The sequence below is a fragment of the Carex rostrata genome, chromosome 20 (assembly GCF_964058835.1).
Source record: "Carex rostrata chromosome 20, lpCarRost1.2, whole genome shotgun sequence".
In the NCBI taxonomy this organism is placed as follows: Eukaryota; Viridiplantae; Streptophyta; class Magnoliopsida; order Poales; family Cyperaceae; genus Carex; species Carex rostrata.
This window is the reverse complement of record NC_135937.1, coordinates 3,744,767-3,768,051: the sequence shown is the minus strand read 5'-3', so window position 1 is coordinate 3,768,051 and position 23,285 is coordinate 3,744,767. Positions and strand designations below refer to the sequence as shown.

Here is a 23,285-nt window from a genome sequence, read left to right as displayed (position 1 = left end):
ATTGAACAGCTAATAATTGAATCTGGATTTGCCCATTTCTTTGAACCAGTAATTACGATAAACATAAACCAAAATAATTAAATCTTATTTAGCATCAATATATAACCAATATCGCCTGTCATTCATTAATATAAATTCAAAAAAGTTCTGAAATACTGTGGTATGTACCTCTAGAAGATCAGATGGGACGTAATAACCTTCTCATGCAATGACAAAAAATAAGTCAATAACTCAAAATATGAAAGAAAAAAAAATGTAAAAGTTATTTATATTCTGCAAGCTGTGAAGACGTGTTCTTATTTGACTAAGAATTTCTTAAAAAAAAAGTTCCAAATTTGTAAATTAAGAAATACATTTTATGTATCTGAACCTGAGGCTATTGGCTAGTTGTTATCAATGTCCAGCATTTGCAAACCTGGCAATGGTGCTAATTCTGGTCAATTTTGTTAGATTGATGCATAAGAATGCATTAATTGGGTGTTGTAAGCAAAGATTTGTGGGTTCCAGAAAATTAAATAACTTATTTCAAAGAAATTCATTGGGCCATTCATGATTCTTCGTTTCAACAATTTTGTTCTTTGATAAATAATTTATAATGAAGGAAAAAAGTTTTTTAAGTAAGTTGATATGATGATTATTTTGATCATTCTTAAATTGACAATCTTGAATTTAAAAAAAAATAATGGTTCAATATAAAATCCTAGATCTATATATCCACATAATATTTCTATAAAGAGTGATACGATTTGGTACATGTTTCACTGTATTTCAAGTGCGTACAATTTTAATGGTCAAACTTGCTACATATATATTTTAGTCACCACTTAATAAGGATTAAGGAGTAGATCAAGTTTGCAATTATGCATTTAAAAAATATTTGACTATTCTATACCGAATAATATTTTATAATTTTTGACATCGGGGAAAAATAATACTTGCATAAGAGATTTGTTTAATTATTTTTGCCTATTGACTTTAGCAGCTGACAATAATATTTCTTTTATAATATACTTCCCGATCGAGTGGCATACACTGCCGATTTTTTTATTTATATCCAAAATAAAATATAAATTTAAAAAACTAACCAACTAGCTAATGAAATTGCAAAACTACCCAAACCGGTTAACCATTAACCGGACTCAAATCAAATTTCCGGTTATTGGTTTCCTGGACCCATTGAAATAGTCCAGTTAACCATTAACCGGAAATTTGATTTGAGTCCGATTAATGGTTAACTGGATTTGTGCATTTTTCTTTTTTTTCTTTTTCTTTTTTTTTTAAAACAGAAATTTTTATTTTTTTATTTTTTGTATTAAAATATTAGAAATGTTGAATATATTTCTTTGAAAATAAATGGAATACAATATAATTTGATTTATTAGAAAGACTGCAACTAATAACCCCGATCAATATTTTTCAGGCCGGATTTTTCGCGGCTGTAAGAAAAATTAATATATTTCTTTATGTGCTATTGGAAAAAAATAAAAATGCTTAGATTCTGAGTTATCGATCTCGGTTCAAAAGTCACTTCTATCTAATCTAGAAAATATTGTGATCCTTCTAGGACATTTAATTTATGAAAAGTTGTATCTATTTTTGAAAAAAAAACAAAAACTTTAATTTATTTAATTATTATTTTTAAAAAAGAATTCTCAAAATAGATACAACTTTTTATAAATTAAATGTCCTAGAAGAATCACGATATTTTCTGGATTACATAGAAGTGACTTTTGAACCAGGATCGATAACTCAGAATCTAAGCATTTTTATTTTTTTCCAATAGCACATAAAGAAATATATTAATTTTTCTTACAGCCGCGAAAAATCCGGCCTGAAAAATATTGATCGGGGTTATTAGTTGCAGTCTTTCTAATAAATCAAATTATATTGTATTCCATTTATTTTCAAAGAAATATATTCAACATTTCTAATATTTTAATACAAAAAATAAAAAATTTCTGTTTTCAAAAAAAAAAAAATGCACAAATCCGGTTAACCATTAACCGAACTCAAATCAAATTTCCGGTCAATGGTTAACCGGACTATTTCAATGGGTCCGGGAAACCAATAACCGAAAATTTGATTTGAGTCCGGTTAATGGTTAACCGGTTTGGGTAGTTTTGCAATTTCATTAACTAGTTGGTTATTTTTTTAAATTTATATTTTATTTTGGATATAAATAAAAAAAATCGGCATACACTGAGTAGTTTTTTGTTTCTTATTTCGTCATTTTCCTTTCCTCACGGAATAAATTTATACATAAAATTATTAATAAGTAGCTAGTTCAGTAAATTAGTTATATAATGAATTTGTAGATGATCAATTTTTATTATTTTTAAATTTGTTTTACTAATTTTTATGATTTAGGAAAGATAGTAAAAAAAAATGACTTAAAAATAAAAGAATATTGCTAATATTTTAGGCTATTTTTTATTATCTTTCATAAATCATAATAAATAATAAAAATTTGTAGTCTATAAGTTTATTATATAAGCTTTACTCTTAACTTAATATGTATATAATATTATAGGAGGGATCCAATTACACCTTTTTTGGTGACACCGAATTACACTCTCTATTTTCAAAGTTTTCAAAGTTTAAATAGTTGATCCAAACCATTCAACATGATGGATATGTTAAAATGTGCTTGCAAATCAAATTTTATATTTTTTTTTTGAATTTTTTTTACTATATTATTAAGCATTTAACAAAATCGCTATATTCAGACCATTGAATATTTGTACCAGGCTTCTAAATAGCTAGCTATAGCGGCGCTATAGCTTTTCCGGACCATAAACGCTAAGTTATGAGATAAAATTGCGCTAACTCAGCTACGACCGCTATAGCTATAATAGCTGACCGCTATTACCGCTATATGAGACCCGTTATAGCTACCGCTATGCTACATGATTTTTTTTTTGCAATTTATATGGACTTCTGTACTTCTATTCTTATTTCTAATGCTACATGGTCTTCTACGATAAGTATACTAAACCAAACTATATGCTTATATTTTTATTTGTGATTTATTCTATCATTCTATATCGAGAAATATTCAAATACTAATTATTCATTTTGATTACTCTTTTTATAGTATTCGTTTGTAAAATTATTATCGTTCGTTTCAATTGAAAGTTGATTTTGATTATTATTATTATAATTATAAAATGTTTAAATATGTATATTGACTTCATTTACCTTATAAAATTAATTGCTCTTTGTCTATTATAATATGTAATATCATGAAGTATAAACTATTAAATAATGTTACTTTTTAGATTTTTTTCATTCTTATTTGCGTACTTGATAAATAGTATATACTTAGATTAGTTGTCATTTAGTTGTTACATCAATTCTCTAATATTGATCATGTTGATAATTAGTAGAAATATAGAATATAAAGTTTGAAAAGGGAAAATCGCTATGTGTGATAGCTTCCGCTATAGCTACGCTATTCGCAATAGCTTTTTTTTTTTTGTCTCCCCGCTATGCCGCTATAATCGCCATTTAGAACCTTGATTTGTACCAATCTTATTAAATAGTAAAAAATTCGAAAAATGTAAAATTTGATCTGCAAGCACATTTTAACATATTCATCATGTTGAACAGTTTGAATCAGCTATTTGAACTTTGAAAATATAAAGTATAATACGGTGTCACCAAAAAAGATGTAAGTGGATCCCTTCTCATAATATTAAACTTTGTTTTGTCGTAAGGATGAAGAGAATAATTTTAACTCAACCCGATCTTTATAATATAAAAGATTCATAGAAGGTTACTTGAAAAAGATGAAACCTAGCATGAACACCAGCACAAATCGTAACCGTTCTGAATAGTAACCAACGTACTCGATGCATCTTCAATAGCGATATTATCCTTCCAAATTAGAGCGAAATTCATTGAACCTTCGAGGAGTAAATTAGTGGGGCCCACCCTCTTCTTGTCACGAGTCAATAGTGTCTACAGAGCGTGCCGTGCCGTGACTAAAATGTCAAGAGGTGGTCACGGTATGCGAGTCACGGCAGCGTGACTCGCGTGCCGTGACTATTTATGTGCCATGTTCAAACGTAACTAGTCACGTTTAACTATTTTTTTCATAATTTAAGTTAGTTTCTTCAAGATTCATCATTTGATTAAGTCCTAACGGTCCTAATTACACGTGACTCGCGTGATTACGTGTTGTGCCGTGTCGTGACCAAAATGTCAAGGGGTGGTCATGGCACGTGAATAGTTACGGTACGAGACACGCGAGTCACGGCACAGAACAGTAACACGTGCTGTGTCGTTCCGTAACGAAGCCGGCTCCGTCATGCCATCTTTCCCACACTAATTGTCTCTATATCTTTCACTATCACGAGTTACTTCACATTCTAAAATTGTTCTCATGCATAGTAACAAATGAATTATTCTGGTTCGGTTCGGCGAGGTCAAAAATTCGTGATTTGAAAATAATTCGGGAATAATACAGAACGAAACTAAGTTCTAAATCAGAGAAAAAATTTTAATTTTGGCATTAAATAACAACTTGAATACAAACTTTTATATAGAAAAACGAACACAGAAGATCAAGTCTACACTTTAAAACCCACTACATCTGCATATAGTTAGAAATATTTAATACTCAAAGTTACCCTTCTATTTTTCAAATTTGGTTGAATGGTTTTAAAAGAATTTACACCATTAATTTCAGATCCAACCGTTGAGATCTTCAATAAGCATACACTGAACTCTTTTCAAATTGGAGAGGATCTCAACCAGGATGCAAAAGGTTTGGGCTTCACGTGGTCCAGCTGCCCTAGACCCCTAGGAAAACACGAATACCAAACGAATTCAAAATTTCTCCTAATTACAAGATAAAGGTGGGGACGAATTTTTGCGAATTTAACACAAATAAAACATAAAATTTGTTAAATTAGCGAATTAACCGCTTAATTCGTGAATCATCGTATTAAACGCGTATTGATCCGCTGATAGCTAAAAATGAATAATTCGCGAATTAAACGCGTATTCTGTTGCTATGTTCTCATGAAACTGGCTACACAGAAGATTGCATAGGACATTCAACACCTGACCTACGCAGCAGGCCTGTTGTCAGAATTCGCATCAAAGATAGCTCATATTTTGCGTGACTATCTGGAAAATCTCAACAGTTAAAATACGTTCTGCGCATATCTCAAAGCAAAAATAATACTGGCCCCCGTGCTATTCCCGAAGAATTCATATGCTCTGCATTAACTCAAAAGGGAATCTTTTGAGTTAATGAATCCCAACCGTCTGATCTGATTTAAGATTTATGCATATTAGATTTGCACTAATATTAAAGAGCTCATATATTATAGACAGAACGCAAATTGGCTCCATTTAAAATCAAACAGTTGAGATTCATTAACTCGAAAGATTCTCTTTTGAGTTAATGCACAGGATACTCATCCATTCTCGAATGGGTGAAGAATTAGTCCGAATGGCATCGGACCATACCTCGTCTTAGGACTTACTTTACCGTGTGATCATCTCTATTTTAATATCTTAGCAAAGTGAATTGTCACCATAGTGACAAATGAATTATTCGGGTTAGGTGTGACGACGTCAAAAATTCATGATTCGGGAATAATTCGGGTATAATTCGAAAATGATTTAGAATTATTCAGACCAGATATCTCAGTCCTGCAAAAGAGTAAAAAAATAAAAATAAAAAATTCTAGGAAAAATTTGGGAAAAAATTGCGAATAATTCGGAAAATTCAGAAAAATTTCGTAAAATTCGAGAATTATTCGGGTTTAATTTAGTCAAAGTTTGGTCAACTTAATAATTTGGCATTCGGTTCGGCATCACAAAAAAAAAAATTATTCAGGTTTAATTCAGATTTAATTGGTGAATCTTGTGACTATGATTGGCACCACTTAAAACAGAAAAGAAGTACATTAAATTTGTAAAGTTGTGTAGCCACTGGATCCAGTGCCAAAGCAAACAGAATTACGGGAACTCCATTATCTTCTTCAACTATCATTTTGCAACTTATATTTTCATTAATTTACTTTCCTCCAGCGTTTTATGAATTTCTGACCCGATTTTTTTTTAAAATAACATTTAAATCATTATTGATTTATATATATATGTTTCAAAGAGGAGATGGGTTCCTGTGAGTATAACAATGAGTTGTAAAAATAGCTGCACACATAAAACAAGGACTACCAAAGGATTAAGTGATTAACCACTTAATTGTCAATTGATTCAAACACACAATGGATAAAATGTTTAGAAAAACAATATAGCTTTGAATATTAATCAGTTCTTTTCATTCTATGCTTCTTCACCTGTACATGAATCGATTATCATCAACTAAAATGTTATTTTAAGAAAAAAAAAAAGTTTGGGTGAGAAAATGATCGATAAATAGCGTTGGAGGAAAATAATCACCTTTCAAAATAATATTGGAAGAAGATAATGAAGTTCTCCGTTTGCTTTGGCACTGGATCTAGTGTCTACACAAATTTACAAATTTAATGTATTTCCTTTTCTGTTTTAAGCAGTGGCAATCCGCTTTGATAAGATATTAATATCAGAGATATTGATCATACGGTAAAGCAAGTCTTTGGATGAGGTGTGGTCCGATGCCATTCGGACTAATTCTGCTCCCTTCCCGAATAGGCACCGGACACTTCGGTCTTTTGCGTATTTTTTTAATAACTCAACCGTCAAATATGTTCTGCACGAATCTCAAAGCATAAATAATACTGGCCCTGCGCTATCCCCGAATAGGCACCGGATACGCAAGGCCCCCATGTGATTGAGTGTGCATCCAGTATTATTTGAGCTTTGAGATTGGCACAGAACGTATTGCAACGGTTGATTTTCCAAAAAGTCACGCAAAATATGAGATATCTCAGAGGATGCGAATTCCATGTGATTAGCATAGCTTTACTCTAAATCGTCTGTGGCATGTTGTCCTGTTTGAATTAGTCACAAGTTAGCTTAGACAAATCTTGACCCATCTAATTTAACCAGCAACAATCTCGTTCATAGAGCCGACATAAATTCCCAGGGCTGTAAGTCTGTATGCCGGTAACTTACAAAAGTAATATGCGAGGAATCTGTATCACTTCAGGTATTGATAAATCCGGACCGTTTTTTTTTAACTTGCAGCATGCCTTGTTGGCTTGTTGGCCTTGTCACAGATCTTATTCTCAACTCAAATTAGCGCCCAAGCAGCATGCGTTGTTGGCCTTGTCACAATTCATTTGCCAGGTATTAAATGTGTGATGGGTGTATAAATTCACGCCGAAGCAGCATGCCTTGTTGGCCTCGCAGTTATCCTTTCAGCTGTTAATTATTGCAATCCTATTCGTTTTTCTTTTTGCCTTTTTATAAAGCTGTATATCTTCCAAAACTGCGTCAGTTACAGTTGACTAGATTCTCATTCACACAAATACTCACTCACACTCATGTTTTGTGCATTGTGTTCTTTGTTTCAATCCTTTACTTACAACGAGTGCCAAATCTCCAACTCATGATTACTTGCATTTGGCACACACCAAGTAAACCTCCATATCATCCCTTCTGTAATCTCCTACCCCTGTGAAATTCACTAAAACCTCACTATATCAACACCCCCCCCCCCCCCCCCCCCCCCCCCCCCCCCCCCCCCCACAACATATTTCCATCTACACCCGAAAAAGAAAGGAAAAAAGAGAAAAAAATCATCAACACCTACAAATTTATAGAGGGAGAGACAAAAATGGCTAACAAAGAAATTGATCAAGCAGTCGAGGGCTTAGCAAACCTCACCGTCACACCTCCTCCTTTTCCTTCTTTGCCTCCTCCATCAATTTCTTCCACAATTTACAGGGGCCTGCGCATCCCTTCGTCGTGGGAGGAAGTGGCAGATTCAATCGCCTATGATTCTTGCACATGCCCTCCTCCAATTGTTTTCATCTGTGGGCCGGGAAATTGTGGCAAATCGATTTTCAGCCGTGTCCTTCTGGATACTCTATTTAAAAGGCAATTGTTACTTCTTTTTTGTTGCATTTATACCCATGAATTCTCTTATTTGTGTTATACACCTCAAATTTTTTTTATCTTGTATACCTGGCAGAAAGTGAAAACCAGGATTTTGCATGTATAACCTTTGCAAGTTTCTTTCATTGTCCAATGGAAATTAGGGGCTTCAGCCAATATTTCTGTACAGAATTAGGTGTACACATGCATCATGGCACAAAAATAATGTCAAGTTTTTCTACAAAATTTGTATCTAGTCAAATTTAATTTCACAAACCCAATAATTTGTATCTACAAGGTGTGAAGATCACAACTTGGAAGTGCATTACGGTAAAGAATCATTCAATATCGCATAAAACTTTTCTATGTTCTTTTAATTAGGTATAAGAGAGTTGGCTATTTGGATACTGATGTGGGCCAACCTGAGTTCACCACACCTGGCTGTGTATCTCTTCACATTATAGATAAAGAAACTCCAGGTTATAGTAATTTCTTAGTTTACTTCCTATTTTTTATTATTTTTTGTTATCTTAGTATTATTTTTTTTACCTGGTGAAATATTACACTATTTCCTGAATTTTACAGATTTGACAGTTCTATGCTTGAAGACACCAGAAAAGTAATAAATCACATCCTACATTTTCTTTTCATTAGCCAAAATATTTTATCTTATATTTTTCATATAGCTTTTACTCCTATTATTACTAAAAAATTTATGATATAAATTATCTCTCAGGAGCTTATATTTTGGTGATGTCTGTGCAAAAGCAAATGCAAAGGATTATGTATTCTATATATTCAACCTGTATAACTACTTTAGTAAGAAGTTTTACAAATTTGACAACCTTACTGAATCTCATAAACCTTATGTGCCTTTGATTGTCAACACTTCAGGATGGATTAAAGGTAAATTTTTCTCGGTTATTCCTTTTTCATATAGATTAACAAAACATAAAGTTCAATGAAACATGAAATTTGAAAAAGGAGGAAGAAAGGGTAGTTTTTTTTTATGGAAAAAATGATCACAGGGTAGATACATGTAACTGTTTTACTCTGTTTGTAGTATTATGAGGGGAATTTTCCATGTTATTGAGTGCATAGAAGATTATCTAGTTTTGATATTTTGCGGTCTCCTGAAATTTGATGGGACAATTGTAGGTTTTGGTTTTGATGTGTTGGTGGATATACTACGGTACATATCTCCAACTCATGTTGTGAAGGTGGAGTGCTCAGAAGCAAGTAAGAATTTGCCAGGTGGTGCATTTTGGTTGTTTGGTGGTCAGAAATCAAATGCTGAGATAATTGAGATATGTTCAGCACAAAAAAATACTCACTCGTAAGGCTTATTTACAATTTAATTATTGCATTATCAATTAATGCATCACATGTAGCTTCCGAATTTTAAGATATGAGATTCTAAAATTTTTTCAACTTCTATTTTGTATTTTTAGGATTTCAAGCAAAAAAGATGCACGCACCATGAGGGACCTAAGGTTTCTTGCCTACTTCAGGCAGTGCTTACCTAAAGATCTAGAGATACCAAGTTATTCTGAGCTGAGAAGACATCTAGCATCTATTACTCCTTTCGAAATTTTTCTCTCAAAGATCAATGTCACTTATCTTCATTGTCAGGTAAACCTATTTAAAATGAACAAAAAATAATTACATCTCTATGTTATTAGTCTGAAGATTTTTTTAAGTTTCATCAAATGGTCACATTTCTAGGATTCAACTAAAATGACATGCCACAGCTTGATCAATAGAATTGTTGGCCTTGCAATTAGTTCCTCCGTTCCTTCATCAGCTCTAGTTTCAACCCCCTGGTGTGTTGGATTAGGTAGGGTTTTTTTATCCCCTTTATTTCACTAATTTACTTTAAAAATCATATAGTTGGTGTATGTTTTGTGGTGATAGAAAAGGTATAAATTTGAAAGGTGGCATATGGTGGTCAACCCAACTGTAGTGCAAACATCAGTTGTGTTACTAATGCAAACAGTATGCTACCAGAGGATCCAATATAGGTCTATCTATCTATAATGTGCATGGTAATATTTATGATGATTGAAATGCTAATGGTGGTAATTCTCCATTAGTACCAGTTTTGTAAAATGTACTGATATTTTTTGTTGGTTTCCTTTATTCTTCTATTATTGATAAAAAAAAATATGCTACTAGATACATGACTTCATATATTTCAGGAATTGTGAGATCTATAGACATTGAGAGAGACACAATTTATTTGGTTACACCAATTCCTCTTCACATTGTTAAAGAAGTTGATGTATTACTTCAAGGCTCTATTGAAATTCCCTATTGCCTAGGTGCAGGTAATAATATACAAATTTGGTTATACTTTTATCAACTTAAATACCACGAGTGCTTCTCAACAATATATATGTAGAAAAATTGATGGAGGCTAATTCGAGTGATAGCATAATTTTAATGGAGGCTAATTCACGTGAATATGTGATTGCAGGTGGCAGAAATGATCAAATCCATAGCTAATAGGAGAAGGCAACGTTATTTTAATATTATTACTATTATGATGAGGAGTTTAGAATATTTGTTATTAAGTATGACTTATTATGTTATGATTGTTGGTTGCTTGTTTATTAACTCATCAGAAATTCAGAATGGATGATTTTCATTTGTCGTATAATCAAGACACCATATTTGCTTGTGCTCCCCATATAAATTTGTTTATTAAAATAAAAGATGGACAACTTCGGTTTTCCTTTATATCAATCTCTCTTCTCAATTATTGTAGAAACCAGATTAAACATCAAACCATATGAAAATTGGTTTCCTAGGGGCATTAGTCGTACTAGTGGTTGCTACTTATGATTTGTTGTGGATGTTAGAACTTAGAATGGTTGGTTAATTGTTTGAACAACTGTGATTGGATTTCACGGGAAAGACTGAAAAAAAGAAGGACAATGAACTACAAATTGTTGCCCATTTCTTTAGAGGTGCAGTGAATTATCCATTTTAATGGGACAGCATGAATCATATCAGAAAATTTACTCACTAGAGAGAAGTTGTCGATAAGCACTTGTTTTCGTTTGATTGGACCATAACTTACAATAGACTAATCTAGTAAAGTATAAAGGGTAAGTAAAGCAGTTTATAAGGAGTCTGGCTAATATGACATCAGTGTCATTTCAGCCATAAAACACCAACTCCAAAACCAATTGAATCAACTTCAAATGGTGAATCCAAACCGCTCAAACCGATCTACTTCATTAGTTATGCGTTTACATGCAAAATTTATAATTTTTTGAATTTATTTAATATCAAGTCAAGCAGTCAAATGTGGGATTTTTTAAGTTAATTTTAATGTATTCATTTTTCAACAGTTTTGTCGGCTTGACTTGATACTAAAATAACTCAAAAAAAAAAAATTGCATGTAAACGCATCACTCATAAAGTAAATCAGTTTGAGTGGTTTGGGTTAGTAGTTTGAAATCTATCCAGTAAGTTTTGGAGTTTGTGTCATATGACACCGATGTCATACTAGCCAGACTAGTTTATAAGTGCAACTTTTAAGTTTTCTTAAAAAAAGACAAAAATAATTCCTGATTCATAGTAATCACAAAATAATCAAGATGCTATAAACATTTCTGTTTTACAAAATGAATTCTATGGATTAATGCAATTATTAATTCAATTTTCTTCACGCTGCCCATGCGAGAGGCATCTAGTGTATGTTGCATGGAATAAGGTTTGTTGTTCAAAAGAAGATATTGATCTGCAAATTCAGAAGAAGAGAAAAGGAGAACTGGTGCTTTTGGGAACTAGCCTCGGGTTGCAAATGAATGTGGACACAATTTTTTAAAAGATAATATTTTATTACTTGTACATTTTGGACTGCAAAATATGGAAGAATGACTATCCAAAAATCACACCAACATTCCAAATGTCTCATTCTCTTTTTTTGAAGGTTGGCAGAATTCCAAACGTCTCATTCTCATCTCATTGACCCACAAACCAAAGAAATGGGAATCTCCAAATCCTGCGATAGTTATTTTCTACACTATCTATAGCCCAAATTTTGCAATCTCAACTTAAACCATCCCAACACTCGGCATGGCCAGACTGATTACTTTGGAAAATTACCAATCATAGCAGATGCACCTTCTATTTTGATTATAAAATGTACACAAATTAATTTACACAATTTAGGTAATGAACAGCCAACAAGGGGGTCATACCTAGAATCAAAGCCTTCAATAGTGAGTTTGTCATCATGCATTTCCAGTCCTCTCCATGCTTCCCAGGAGGATCAACTTTGCAACGGGTGCGGCATGGAAATAGACATAGCATATGAACTTCCCCTTCAAATCATAGACGCAATTCTCTTTCTTGCAAACAACCTCAAAAAAAGAGAAAACAAGAGTCTGACAGTTGCTTTCACCTTGCTAGGGTAATTTCTTTTTTTCTTTTTTTTTATATTTTCAGGGCACACCTAAATAATCACCTGAGTTGATTGTAGAATAAGCAATGGCATCGAACGCAACGCCACTCGCACAACAGAACAGCATCCGGACGCCAATTAATTGCACAGACAGCTCTCTTCCCCTTCTGTAGCAATCACCCAACATAATATCTCTGCTTGATAGGCCTTTTGATCAGACGGGAAAAGGAGGGATATGTAATATTCTCTTCTACACTACAATATGACAGCAGTTCTCCGGCAACTATGAACCTTCAATTTCCATTAAAACATTCTGGGTGCTGGTTAACCTGACGCAAATTGGGAATACGAAGCTCATCCCGTGCGAAGATATTTCGTTCTGCTCCTCTCACATTGAATTCATATTCTCTGAAGTAACAGAATATTTCTGTTTAGATCGGAACCATCCGATCAGAATCCACACGAATATAAAGAGGTTTCGTTCATTCCTCTTCGGACCGGATTGGCCCCGATTCTGATCGGGCGGTTTAAATCTAAGCAGAAATATTCTGTTACTTCAGAGAATATAGACTCGCACACTTGCGAATCGAACCACAAAATTTCCCCCGTGATTTCATGGGCCCATAGCCTTCCTTCGGCCTGCCCCGCTTGACGGACCCGGATGGGCCATGTCACAGAGTACCGTTCGGTGGGCCCACAGCTTTACGATTTATATTTAATTCCAGTCAAACTGAACTCGATCCGATGTCTATTTAAACTGAAGGGTCCTTTAAACGAACGGTCCGAATCCACTAACTCTATGGGCCGAAATAATAAAGAACTCAAATCACAGTTAGTCAAAAATCTAATTACGAATATTTTTTAAAGAAATATATTTAGATCGCAACTGTATAAAAATTAAAACTTTGACCAACTTCTTATCAAGAGCATTTTATATGTACTTAAAGAACCGCACTTAAACGCAATTAGCTTAGGCATTATTACTTCAAGTATAAAAAGGTTGCATGTTTAAATTCATTACGAGTATTGGGAGTTAATTGAAAACCTTTACATCAATATACACGTGTGCCTATTGAAAATCTGACATAATATTATCAAATATTTATAACTACAAATATCAGTGTTCTTTTTTTAAATGCGGTGCAAGGCCAATAAAAAACTATACAATCAATTTTATGTTAGATTATTATACAACATTTGTACTCTAACTGAAATATAGATGCATAATTTAAAGCATGTTTTTTTTTTCACATCGAAAGAGTTAATTCAAGCAACACAATGAGATTACATATTAAAATTTCGTAGAGTTGTGTTTTCAAAATTTGTACTGTTTTTACTATTTTTTTACTATCTTTTGAAAATCCAACAAATAGTAAATAAAATTAAAAATAATAAAATTCGTATCTTAATATTTAACATATAAATTACATCAAACAAACAGTTTACAATTTACATTATATTTCAAAAATACAAACGTTTATATCAATCCAATAAAAAAAAATGGCTGTCTTACTCAGTATGATCCTTGTCTTAATAAATAGTAATTATTTAAATAGCGTTTATCGTGTCATAGTGAAACGGTTAAAAAAATATAGTTATGTCTATATAGCATCGATATCGCCATAATTTTATGATCCAAAAACATCATAGCATCACTATAGCGTACTATTTAGAACATTGATGTGATTGAGATGCAATAAATTTCTATTATGCTGAACTTTCCCTTGGATGGATAGCAGCAAGCCAGCAATTCATACAGCTCACGGTCACCATCTCGTTTTCCCCACAAGCAATTACAATTTGCAAAGACTACCGCATTGCTATAATTTCTAATTAGAAGGCTAGAACAGATTCCAATTTCCACGCCAAATTGAAGAAAAAAAAATATATTATAAAATAGCAAAAATAACCATACACAAACAGAACGCACAGCAAGGGAGGAACAGAAGTCGAATTTAAAATAAAAAATTGAATTTAAAAAATGAGAATCAAAGGGGCGCTATCATCTTCGTCGTACGCTTCGTTTCTGTTTCGTCGCTTCTGCCATGGATCACCACCATCGCTCTCTTCCCCAAGGCCAGGTAAGACAATCGGTATCACTATCGGCACTTATATTATTTTACGATTATTTTTGCAATCCCGTCCTCACCTCGTGCTAATATCAGTTCCATTAATTTAGTTTCACTAGCTGCTGCCCGCTGTGCTTACATGCGTAGTGCTTGGATTAACACCAACAAATAATTTGTAGCTTAGTTTTATTTGGCATTTTTTTTTATTTCCTGTTCGCATCAAATTGCAATTAGGAAGTTAATTGATGTGAACCAATCATCAAAGCCAAAAACAAGCTCGATGATCAATTAGTTGATTAGATCACATTTTTGCAATTCAACCTCTTGATTTTATGATTTATTATGTATAATGGGGATGAAGGGCCACTTGAACTGTACAAAAGGCTGGTCAGACAAGGCAAGCTTCGAAATGATATACACCAAGAGAGGGTTGCTACAGAGCTGGATGATTTACTGGGAAGACTTCGCAAGTATGAAATAGATATGGAAGATTACCATGTAATTTTATTTCATACATTAATTCATGTAATTTGAAATCATAACTAATGTAAAAGTACGGACCATGAAGAGCGCTTTTGTAACAAAATCTTTTGGGTTCAGGCAAAGATGGCGAGATGGGAGGAGGGTAGAGAGAGTGAGAGGCGCCGCCTTCTTTTAGAAGAGGCTGAGATTAAGCAGAAAGGTGGTCTTTGGATTAAAGGGAAAGACCGAAATGAAAATGGCTTCCTTGGCAAGTGGATGTCAAGGTATCAGTTGATTCTTCTTGTTGTCATTTTTTTTCCTATACTATGAAAGATACAACAGTGGATCAAATTAATTAAAATATGAACATGTCATGTGCATTAGGAGGAGGGGGGCAGTGGAGCCTGGAGTGGGAAAATGGGTCTCATACTTGAATCGTGAGAAGAAATTAGACGGCTTGGTCGGTCAGAGGCCTCTTCTACCCATTGCTCCTAAAGGAATCTATCTCTATGGAAACGTCGGCAGTGGTACATTTTTATGCTTTTATTTTATTATTTTTATTACTACTTATCTTTATTTTATGATTGTGATTGGGTTTCATTTCTAGCCTACCCCAACTTGTTTGGGACTAAAGGCTTGGTTGTTGTTGTTGTTGTTGTTATGTCTATCAATTTGCTTTGTTTCAATCTTAATGGGTTGGTGATCAATCTGACACCTGTGCTGACAGGGAAGACAATGCTCATGGATATGTTTTACGGTGCTACCAAAGGTATCGTTCAGCATAGGAAGCGATTTCACTTTCATGAGGTAAATGAAAAGATCTCTACTTTAATCTGGGGCGGGGCAATTTCTGAAGGGTTTAAAATAAAATTCAATAAATTAAATTAAAAAAAAGCTTCAACATGTATGTATATTGTATAGGCTATGCTAGAGATACACGAACACATGCATGGGATTTGGAAAAAAGAAAGAGAGGCCGAAGAGGAAGCAAGTAGTGAGAATTGGGGCGGGGGTTTTAGGTGGATATCTAGCCTTCCTTTAGATGCAAAGGTTAAAGAATGGTTGATTGGAGAAGAGAAGTATAAGCAAGACGTTCAAAGGAAGCACATTCTTTCTGCTGTTGCTGATAAGTTCCTCATTGATAGACTCTCTAACACATGCGGTGCTAGTCTTCTTTGCTTTGATGAGATACAGGTTGGTACAAGGTACTGACCTTTCACAAGATTCAATTCATTTTTTTATGGACAAGATTAACTACCAATGCTTTAATAATCCTTCATTCCTTTGTCTAAACAGACGGTAGATGTTTTTGCTATAGTGGCATTATCGGGAATATTAAGCAGATTATTAAGCACAGGCACTGTACTTGTTGCTACCAGCAACAGAGCTCCTGAGGAGTTGAATCAGGTCTGATATGTCTCATCACTTGTGGCCATTGCATGTGCTGTTTTATTTACTCATGTAAACTTTCTTTTTGGTGGTTATGGGTTATGATGACAGGATGGGATGCAGAGGGAGATATTTCTAGATTTTTTGGCCAAGTTGGATGATAATTGTAAGACAGTTCATGTCGGCAGCGACACTGATTACCGCCGCCTTATTCCTAATGATAAAGCTGATCAGGTGCTTTAATTTTAATGTTACCACCCTCTCAATACTTTATTTCATTTTATTACTTTTATTATACCAGTATTAATCATTATTTTATTTTTAAGTAATAATATCTTGCTCAATTTGTTGATATGACATGAATTGTGTCACAGGTTCACTACTTCTGGCCTCCAAATTCTACAAACCAGGCAAACTTTGAATTGGCATGGCAGGAAGTCTGCAGTGAAGCTGGAGGTTGTGTTATTTCCACTGTTCTTCCAGTGATGTTTGGCAGGTAATGTTGGTACACTTTTGCTGAAAAGTTATTAACTTTTGATATTAGCAAAAGAAATGCTGATACTTGGGTTATTTGTTTGGCCACAGGTCTTTGGAGGTTGCGGAGAGCTGTAATGGGGTGGCAAGGTTTGACTTTGAGTATCTGTGTGGAAGACCTGTAATTTACGCCCCCATCTTTGCAGTTTTGGATATATAGCTCATTCATTTTCATTCTTATTTATAGTTCTGTGAACTCATCTTTTGAAGATGTGGAATTTTCAGGTTGGTGCAGCAGATTATATAGCAGTAGCTAGGAATTATCACACGGTGTTCATATCACAAGTTCCAGTTATGAGTATGAAAATTCGTGATAAGGTATATCTTCTGATATCCACCCTAAGTATAGGGGTCATTAATTTTGCTTTACCATTTCTTTTTTGTTATTTGTTGGTGCTTTCTTGTGATTCAGGCTCGAAGATTTATAACACTAATAGATGAGCTATACAACTATCATTGCCGGGTGTTCTGCCTGGCATCATCTTCCATTGACGAGTTATTTCAGGGCACTGAAGAAGGAACACTCTTTGATATGGAAAGGCAAGGCCTTTTTTACTTGAGACCATTCAAGCTTTATAATTGAAAATGAGTGAAAGCAAAAATGACTGATGATAAGATGCACCAATGCAGCTTCCAGTTTGAGACGGATATTGAAGGGGGAAAACTAAGGAGAGATGTCACGGCAGCAGGCACTCTAGGAACGAGGCCCACATCCACTGGGCTCGAGTTTATCATGTCTGGTCAAGAAGAGTTGTTTGCCTTTCGAAGAGCTGTAAGTAAAATTAAAGAAAAACACATTCGATTTGTAGAATACTGTTAATTGAATCAAGTAATAGTTACTAACGCATCTTAATAAATGCAGATATCTAGACTGATAGAAATGCAGACTCCTCTGTACTTGCAAGGTGTTAAAATTATGCATCCTTTATTTCGCCAGCAGAGCAGCCAACAGCTTCCAGCTCATACCTCTTCTCTTTGTCACTCCCCACCAGCCCTTTGAATACGTGTAGGTGCATGTGCACACAGTGCCCACTTATTATAAGTGTTGCGGCACCCCTCAGTTTGCTGACATGTACAAGAGAGAAGATGATTTTTTTCTTTCCCATTTTTTGTTAATGTTAGTTATTATCTTTGTATTTGGAGTAATCGACTTCATCCTGCACTTGCATTTCCTGTAAGTAGCACATGAATAAATTGAGCAAGCTTTAAAACTGTGAATGAAAAGGAAAATTGCAGTTAATAACAGTGTGCTTTTTTCATTCTTATTTTTTTAATGCCGAAGTTAGAGCCAAGTATGATTGTACGTTATGTGATGTGCCTTTCCGTGCAAACACTTGCTAAATATGGTTGCAATGATTTTTCCAAAGTTCTGGGGATTCAAATTTCAGTACTGTATGGCACATTTTCGAAGATGGCATAATACTGTATTATTATTGCTTAGTTTCCTTCACTGATCTTAATTGAATTCTTACCTAAGGCTGATAATTCCTTGTGGTTGTCCTCGCATCTGAAAGTACTGGGATATAATGACTTGGCTAGTCTGTAGTCTGTACATGTAAATTGGTACTTCCTGTTTCAGCTGGTACTGGTACACAGTCCAATATGGATAAGTTGAGCTTGTGAACTAGATTTATACCTTGTGTTGGCAATTTAAATGAAAGAGTGGAAACTAATGTTGAATTTTGAGACTTTTAACTGATTCACATTATTTAGTAGATTGTAAGAGATTATGTGCCAAAGTGTTGCTTCCTTGAGACTGCAGCGTTGGAATGAAATGTTGGCTCTAGGAGTTAGAAAGGAGGTCATATGGGTGCTTTTCCAGCAGAGTAAAGCTAACTAACAACCTAATTTCTACTTGCTGGTATGCACTTTCCATTTTTCATATTTTAATAGTATTTGGATTGGATTTGACGGGAGGATAAAGAACAAGGGAAGGAAGAGTGACATCTGCCTCCAGGATGAATAACGAACAGGGATTATTTCATAATAATTGGCATATCTGTCTTACACAAAAAATTTGGTCATCAAGGATACTAGATCTAACCACTTTCTTCTGTGTGTTAGGCTGAAATATTGACATTTTTAGGCCCCTTAGGTTAATGCACTTTCTTCTGTGTTAGGCTGAAATATTGACATTTTAGGCCCCTTAGGTAAATGCACATGCTGGCAAAACTCTGAATCCATGTCTTGACAAAATTAAACACCGAAATTCAATGCATCCTTTGTAGCTTAGTAGATCTGAGGGTGCACTTGTAAGTTTGTAGTAGTACTACGGCACCCTTGTAATTTTACTTTCTTCTCTCCATTGTCTGTTTTGTTTTTCCTTTTTGGATACAAGTACTGTTAATGAAATAGAAATAGAGTTTGTTAAAGTGGGGTACTTGCTTACCAGCACAATCATTTCAGCATTAATGAGTTTACTGGTACCAACTGAGCTGATGTTTAAATTTTGCTTCCATAGTATGTCAACATGACCAAATTGAAATATAGATAGTATAAAAATATACAAGTTAAATGGAAAAAATTATTTGGAGAAAAATGATTTAACGAAAACACATAAATTAGTTCATTAATAAGCTTACATTACTCCATAGTATCGTTTTACACCAACAAAGTCCACTCAACTCATGCATAAAACTGAAAATATGACACTACTAATTAAACCAACAGATAAAAAATTAACTCTGATACGATACCGAATGATAAAAGTACTCCTGTATATAAGACAGAATCCTATTGATCCCAAAAAAGTTTGATTTAGCACTTGCTAATCAGTCATCTCACCCTCATCTCCCTCAGTTTTAGGTTTACGAGTAAAATAACCAATTCTCAGCTGGTCAAATCTAGTAGATACATCATCTTCATCATCAAAGTCTACATAATACTCCTGGTACATTTGAGCAACATGGGGTAAACATTTGTTTCTTAGCTCCTCCAACTTTCTCTCGTAGACATGTTCACTACGAAGCTCCTTGTGCTTTAGCCACTTGATGACAAGCTTCACCACACGATTGATGGACTCCCTATGCACATGTGGCATACTCTTAACGGCCTTCCTCTCCTCAACTGCATTCTTCAATGCGTATGCAAAGCTTTCAAGTTTGTTCCTGGCACAAACCTTTCTCCTGTTCTCCTCATCCTCAGCCTTGAACCTTTCAGCATCCTCTATCATAAGCTCTATCTCTTCATTAGTCAGCCTATCTACATTCATCAAGGTCATGTGTCGCTTCTTACCAGTAGAAGTGTCCTCTGCTGTAACATTGAGAATACCATCTGCATCGATTTCGAAACAGACATTGATATTGGGCACCCCCCGAGGGGCAAAGTGGATTCCATCAAGGGTAAATTGACCAAGGAGGTTGTTATCTTCAGTCCTGGCTCGCTCCCCTTCATATACTCTAATATCGATAGCCGACTGAAAATTATAACATGTCGTGAAGATTCTTTCTTTCTTGACGGGAATCGGTGTGTTTCTTGGAATTAAGACAGTTAGTACATCTCCTTTGGTCTCTATGCCAAGGGACAGTGGGGTGACATCAACTAGCACTAGGCTTTGGACATCCTCACTGCCTTGGCAACTTAACTTGGCTGCTTGTAATGTGGCTCCGTACGCCACGGCCTCGTCGGGGTTGATGCCCTTGCAAAGCTCTTTGCCATTGAAATAATCTTGGAGAAGTTTTTGGACCTTAGGGATCCTAGTCGAACCGCCTACAAGCACAACCACATCAATGCTCTCTTTGATAGTGCCCGCATCTTCAAGGCACCTCTTCACTGTCTCCAAACAACTCCTGAAGAGGACTATATTAAGCTCCTCAAATCGTGCTCTGGTGATGGAGGAGTCAAAGTCTATTCCTTCAAAAAGACAGTCAATCTGGATTGCGGTACGAGTAGTAGTAGAGAGCATTCTCTTTGCTCGCTCGCATGCAGTCCTCAGCCTGCTCAAAGCCCGAGGATTACCTCCTATATCCTTCCCATGTTTCCTTCTAAACTCATCAATAAAGTGCTTCACCATTTGGCTGTCAAAGTCTTCGCCTCCGAGATGTGTATCTCCAGCAGTGGCTTTTACCTTAAAAACACTGTCCTTGATGGAAAGTAGAGAGACGTCAAAGGTGCCACCACCTAGGTCAAACACAAGCGCATTCTTTTCCACACTGGAGTCGCTTTCCTTGCCAAAACCATATGCTATAGCAGCTGCAGTGGGCTCATCCATGATACGCATTACATTGAGACCAGCAATCCGGCCAGCATCCTTCGTGGCCTGGCGTTGCGCATCATTGAAGTAAGCGGGGACAGTGACCACCGCATTTTTTGTTGCAGAGCCAGCAAAAGAATCAGCGATCTCCTTCATCTTCACGAGCACCATGGAGGATATCTCTTCTGGGGCAAAAAGTTTTTCCTCGCCTTTAAACCGGACCACAATCTTGGGCCTGTCGCAACTGCCAGAGGTAACTTTGAAGGGCCATAGTTTGATGTCACTTTGGACAGTGACATCAGAGAATTTTCTTCCAATCAAGCGCTTCACGGCTGCGAGGAAAAGTCATACATGATCATTAATTAAAATAAGAACAGCTTAATGCCTTAATCTGACTAATAAAGTGCCTCAGTGCCAGCTACTGCATAATTGGTTCAACAAACACCAATTCTTATAAGACTTATTTGATATTATCTTGTCCATTTATTATAAATTTAATTCCTCTACCCTTTCATTTCTCTTTTCTTCCTTCATTTCCTCCTTTTCTAAAAAAATAAATAAATAAATAATAGGATGCAGTATTAGTGTATTACATGAATTTGAAACCTTCTGTGACTCTATAATAACCGTTTTCAGTTAGTATGACCTTAACTTGCATAAAACAGAATAAATAAAATGTGCTTTGGTTAAAATTTTCTATTATCTCGAGGCTGTATAAAGGAACCATTTTTCTTACCAAAATTTAGTTTATTCTTTCTCCAAAGGGAATACAAAGTACTTTTAACTTTTTTTCATTTTGCAAATCTAGAGATGCATTCTTGTTTATTATTTTTTCGAAAGAAAGGGATCAGAGATTTGTTTAGAAATCAATAAACGGAGTCCATAAAGAACATACAACACTCAAAGGAAAAGAAAACAACTAATCGAGCATCTGGTACCAGGGGCGGACCCACATGGTCCCAGGGGGGCAGCCTCCTAGATTTTGAGTTTTAGTGATGATCTATCGGTCTCGATCGATTTTGCCCTCTGCAATTTTTTTTACCTTCCTGTGGATGTTTGATTTGTAATTCGTGTTAAATTTAGTATTAAAATCAAAATAAATTTCTTGAATTATAGTTGGTAATTAGAATTATAAGTTAAAGCATCTGAAATTACAAGTTAGAGAATTAGAAAGTAGAAGTCAAAGCATTATTTTTTTATCGATTACCTAAGTAGTTAATGGGCTTAATCCGATTAGCTACATGTGTACCCTTCACAAGTTCACAACCAACTTATGATACCAGGCAGTCCAACAGTAAGTGCATCTAACAAACTGTCTTATTCTCACTGAGAACCACACCGATCACAGTTGATCAGTGCATTGGTTTACATGTGAAAGGCCATAAGTTAAAATTCCAATATATTGATTTGAGATCCTCATCTCATGCTCAAGAAAATAAAATAAAAGATACAAAAGTGACAAGCATGGCAACAGTTAACACATACATCAGACAAATAGATGTTCTTAACCATATAGATGTGGCAACTAAAGTACTGTTCAATCTGAAAACGATATTGTTTTCCATCAAAGAATTTAAATTAATATAGACTGTTAATTTTGCGAATTACTAAATAATTTGGAAACCCATAAATATAGAACTAGATCAGTTTTGCATCTATGGCTCTCTCTATATGTGAATTTGATCGGATTCAAAGTTTCAGACTTCAATTTCATTTAGTGACTTCATTCAAGATTTGTCAATATAAAAAATATTGTTAAAGGATCCTACGAAAGTTGGTGTGTAATGATTATCTGCTCAACAACGAGACGTGTGTTGAAACTTGAAACTTCAAAAAAAAAAAAAAATTCCTTTCTATTGAATTACCGTATATAATTAGAGATTGTAATAATTAAGACGTACCAAAGACAGTATTTGTGGGGTTCAGGGCAGCTTCATACTTTGCTGCTTCACCAACAAGCCTCTCAGAACCCTTGAAGGAAACACAAGAAGGGGTAGTACGGTTTCCCTGGTCATTCGCAATGATCTCAACACGGTTCTGTTGTTGTTGCCACAGGCCGACACACGAATAAGTTGTTCCAAGGTCAATACCAATCACTGGCCCCTCAGTTTTGCACTCCATGTATACGAACAGTAAGGTGACAAATGAGAAAAGGGGAAATGGAAGCAAAAAAAAAAAAAAATTGTTGCTGTCTCGCTGATGAGTGATGCGTGAATGGGTGAATGAGAGT

At 34.8% G+C, this 23,285-nt stretch overlaps 3 protein-coding genes and 1 long non-coding RNA gene across 6 annotated transcripts; 2 read left to right on the top strand and 2 right to left on the bottom strand.

Moving 5' to 3' along the window:
* Positions 1–7,647: 7,647 nt before the first annotated feature.
* LOC144572313 (uncharacterized) lies at positions 7,648–12,786 on the bottom strand. Its single transcript, XR_013517712.1, has 3 exons — positions 12,473–12,786; positions 12,207–12,368; positions 7,648–7,987 (listed from the first exon to the last, which is right to left on the bottom strand). It is a non-coding gene; the product is annotated as an uncharacterized LOC144572313 (long non-coding RNA).
* On the top strand, positions 8,149–10,429 carry LOC144572759 (polynucleotide 5'-hydroxyl-kinase NOL9-like). The gene is made up of 8 exons (XM_078322432.1): positions 8,149–8,222; positions 8,332–8,474; positions 8,581–8,614; positions 8,732–8,901; positions 9,154–9,331; positions 9,447–9,627; positions 9,721–9,832; positions 10,194–10,429. Exons 1-8 carry the CDS (start codon positions 8,149–8,151, stop codon positions 10,394–10,396), a joined length of 1,095 nt encoding a protein of 364 aa, XP_078178558.1. The 3' UTR covers positions 10,397–10,429.
* Positions 12,787–14,194: 1,408 nt separating the features above from the next.
* On the top strand, positions 14,195–18,229 carry LOC144572404 (AFG1-like ATPase family protein). 3 transcript variants are annotated; one of them, XM_078321973.1, is made up of 14 exons: positions 14,195–14,490; positions 14,840–14,976; positions 15,079–15,224; positions 15,325–15,467; positions 15,668–15,747; positions 15,862–16,134; positions 16,237–16,347; positions 16,441–16,563; positions 16,704–16,825; positions 16,915–16,984; positions 17,089–17,181; positions 17,276–17,403; positions 17,494–17,635; positions 17,726–18,229. In XM_078321973.1, exons 1-14 carry the CDS (start codon positions 14,391–14,393, stop codon positions 17,861–17,863), a joined length of 1,806 nt encoding a protein of 601 aa, XP_078178099.1. In that variant the 5' UTR covers positions 14,195–14,390; the 3' UTR covers positions 17,864–18,229. The 3 variants fall into 3 exon arrangements, with proteins under 3 accessions (XP_078178099.1, XP_078178100.1, XP_078178101.1); XM_078321974.1 differs by lacking the exon at positions 14,840–14,976 and having other exon boundaries at positions 14,323–14,490; XM_078321975.1 differs by lacking the exon at positions 14,195–14,490 and having other exon boundaries at positions 14,834–14,948.
* A 1,370-nt stretch (positions 18,230–19,599) lies between these two features.
* LOC144572564 (heat shock cognate 70 kDa protein 2-like) lies at positions 19,600–23,205 on the bottom strand. The gene is made up of 2 exons (XM_078322188.1): positions 22,957–23,205; positions 19,600–21,387 (listed from the first exon to the last, which is right to left on the bottom strand). Exons 1-2 carry the CDS (start codon positions 23,174–23,176, stop codon positions 19,631–19,633), a joined length of 1,977 nt encoding a protein of 658 aa, XP_078178314.1. The 5' UTR covers positions 23,177–23,205; the 3' UTR covers positions 19,600–19,630.
* Between the last annotated feature and the right edge of the window lie 80 nt (positions 23,206–23,285).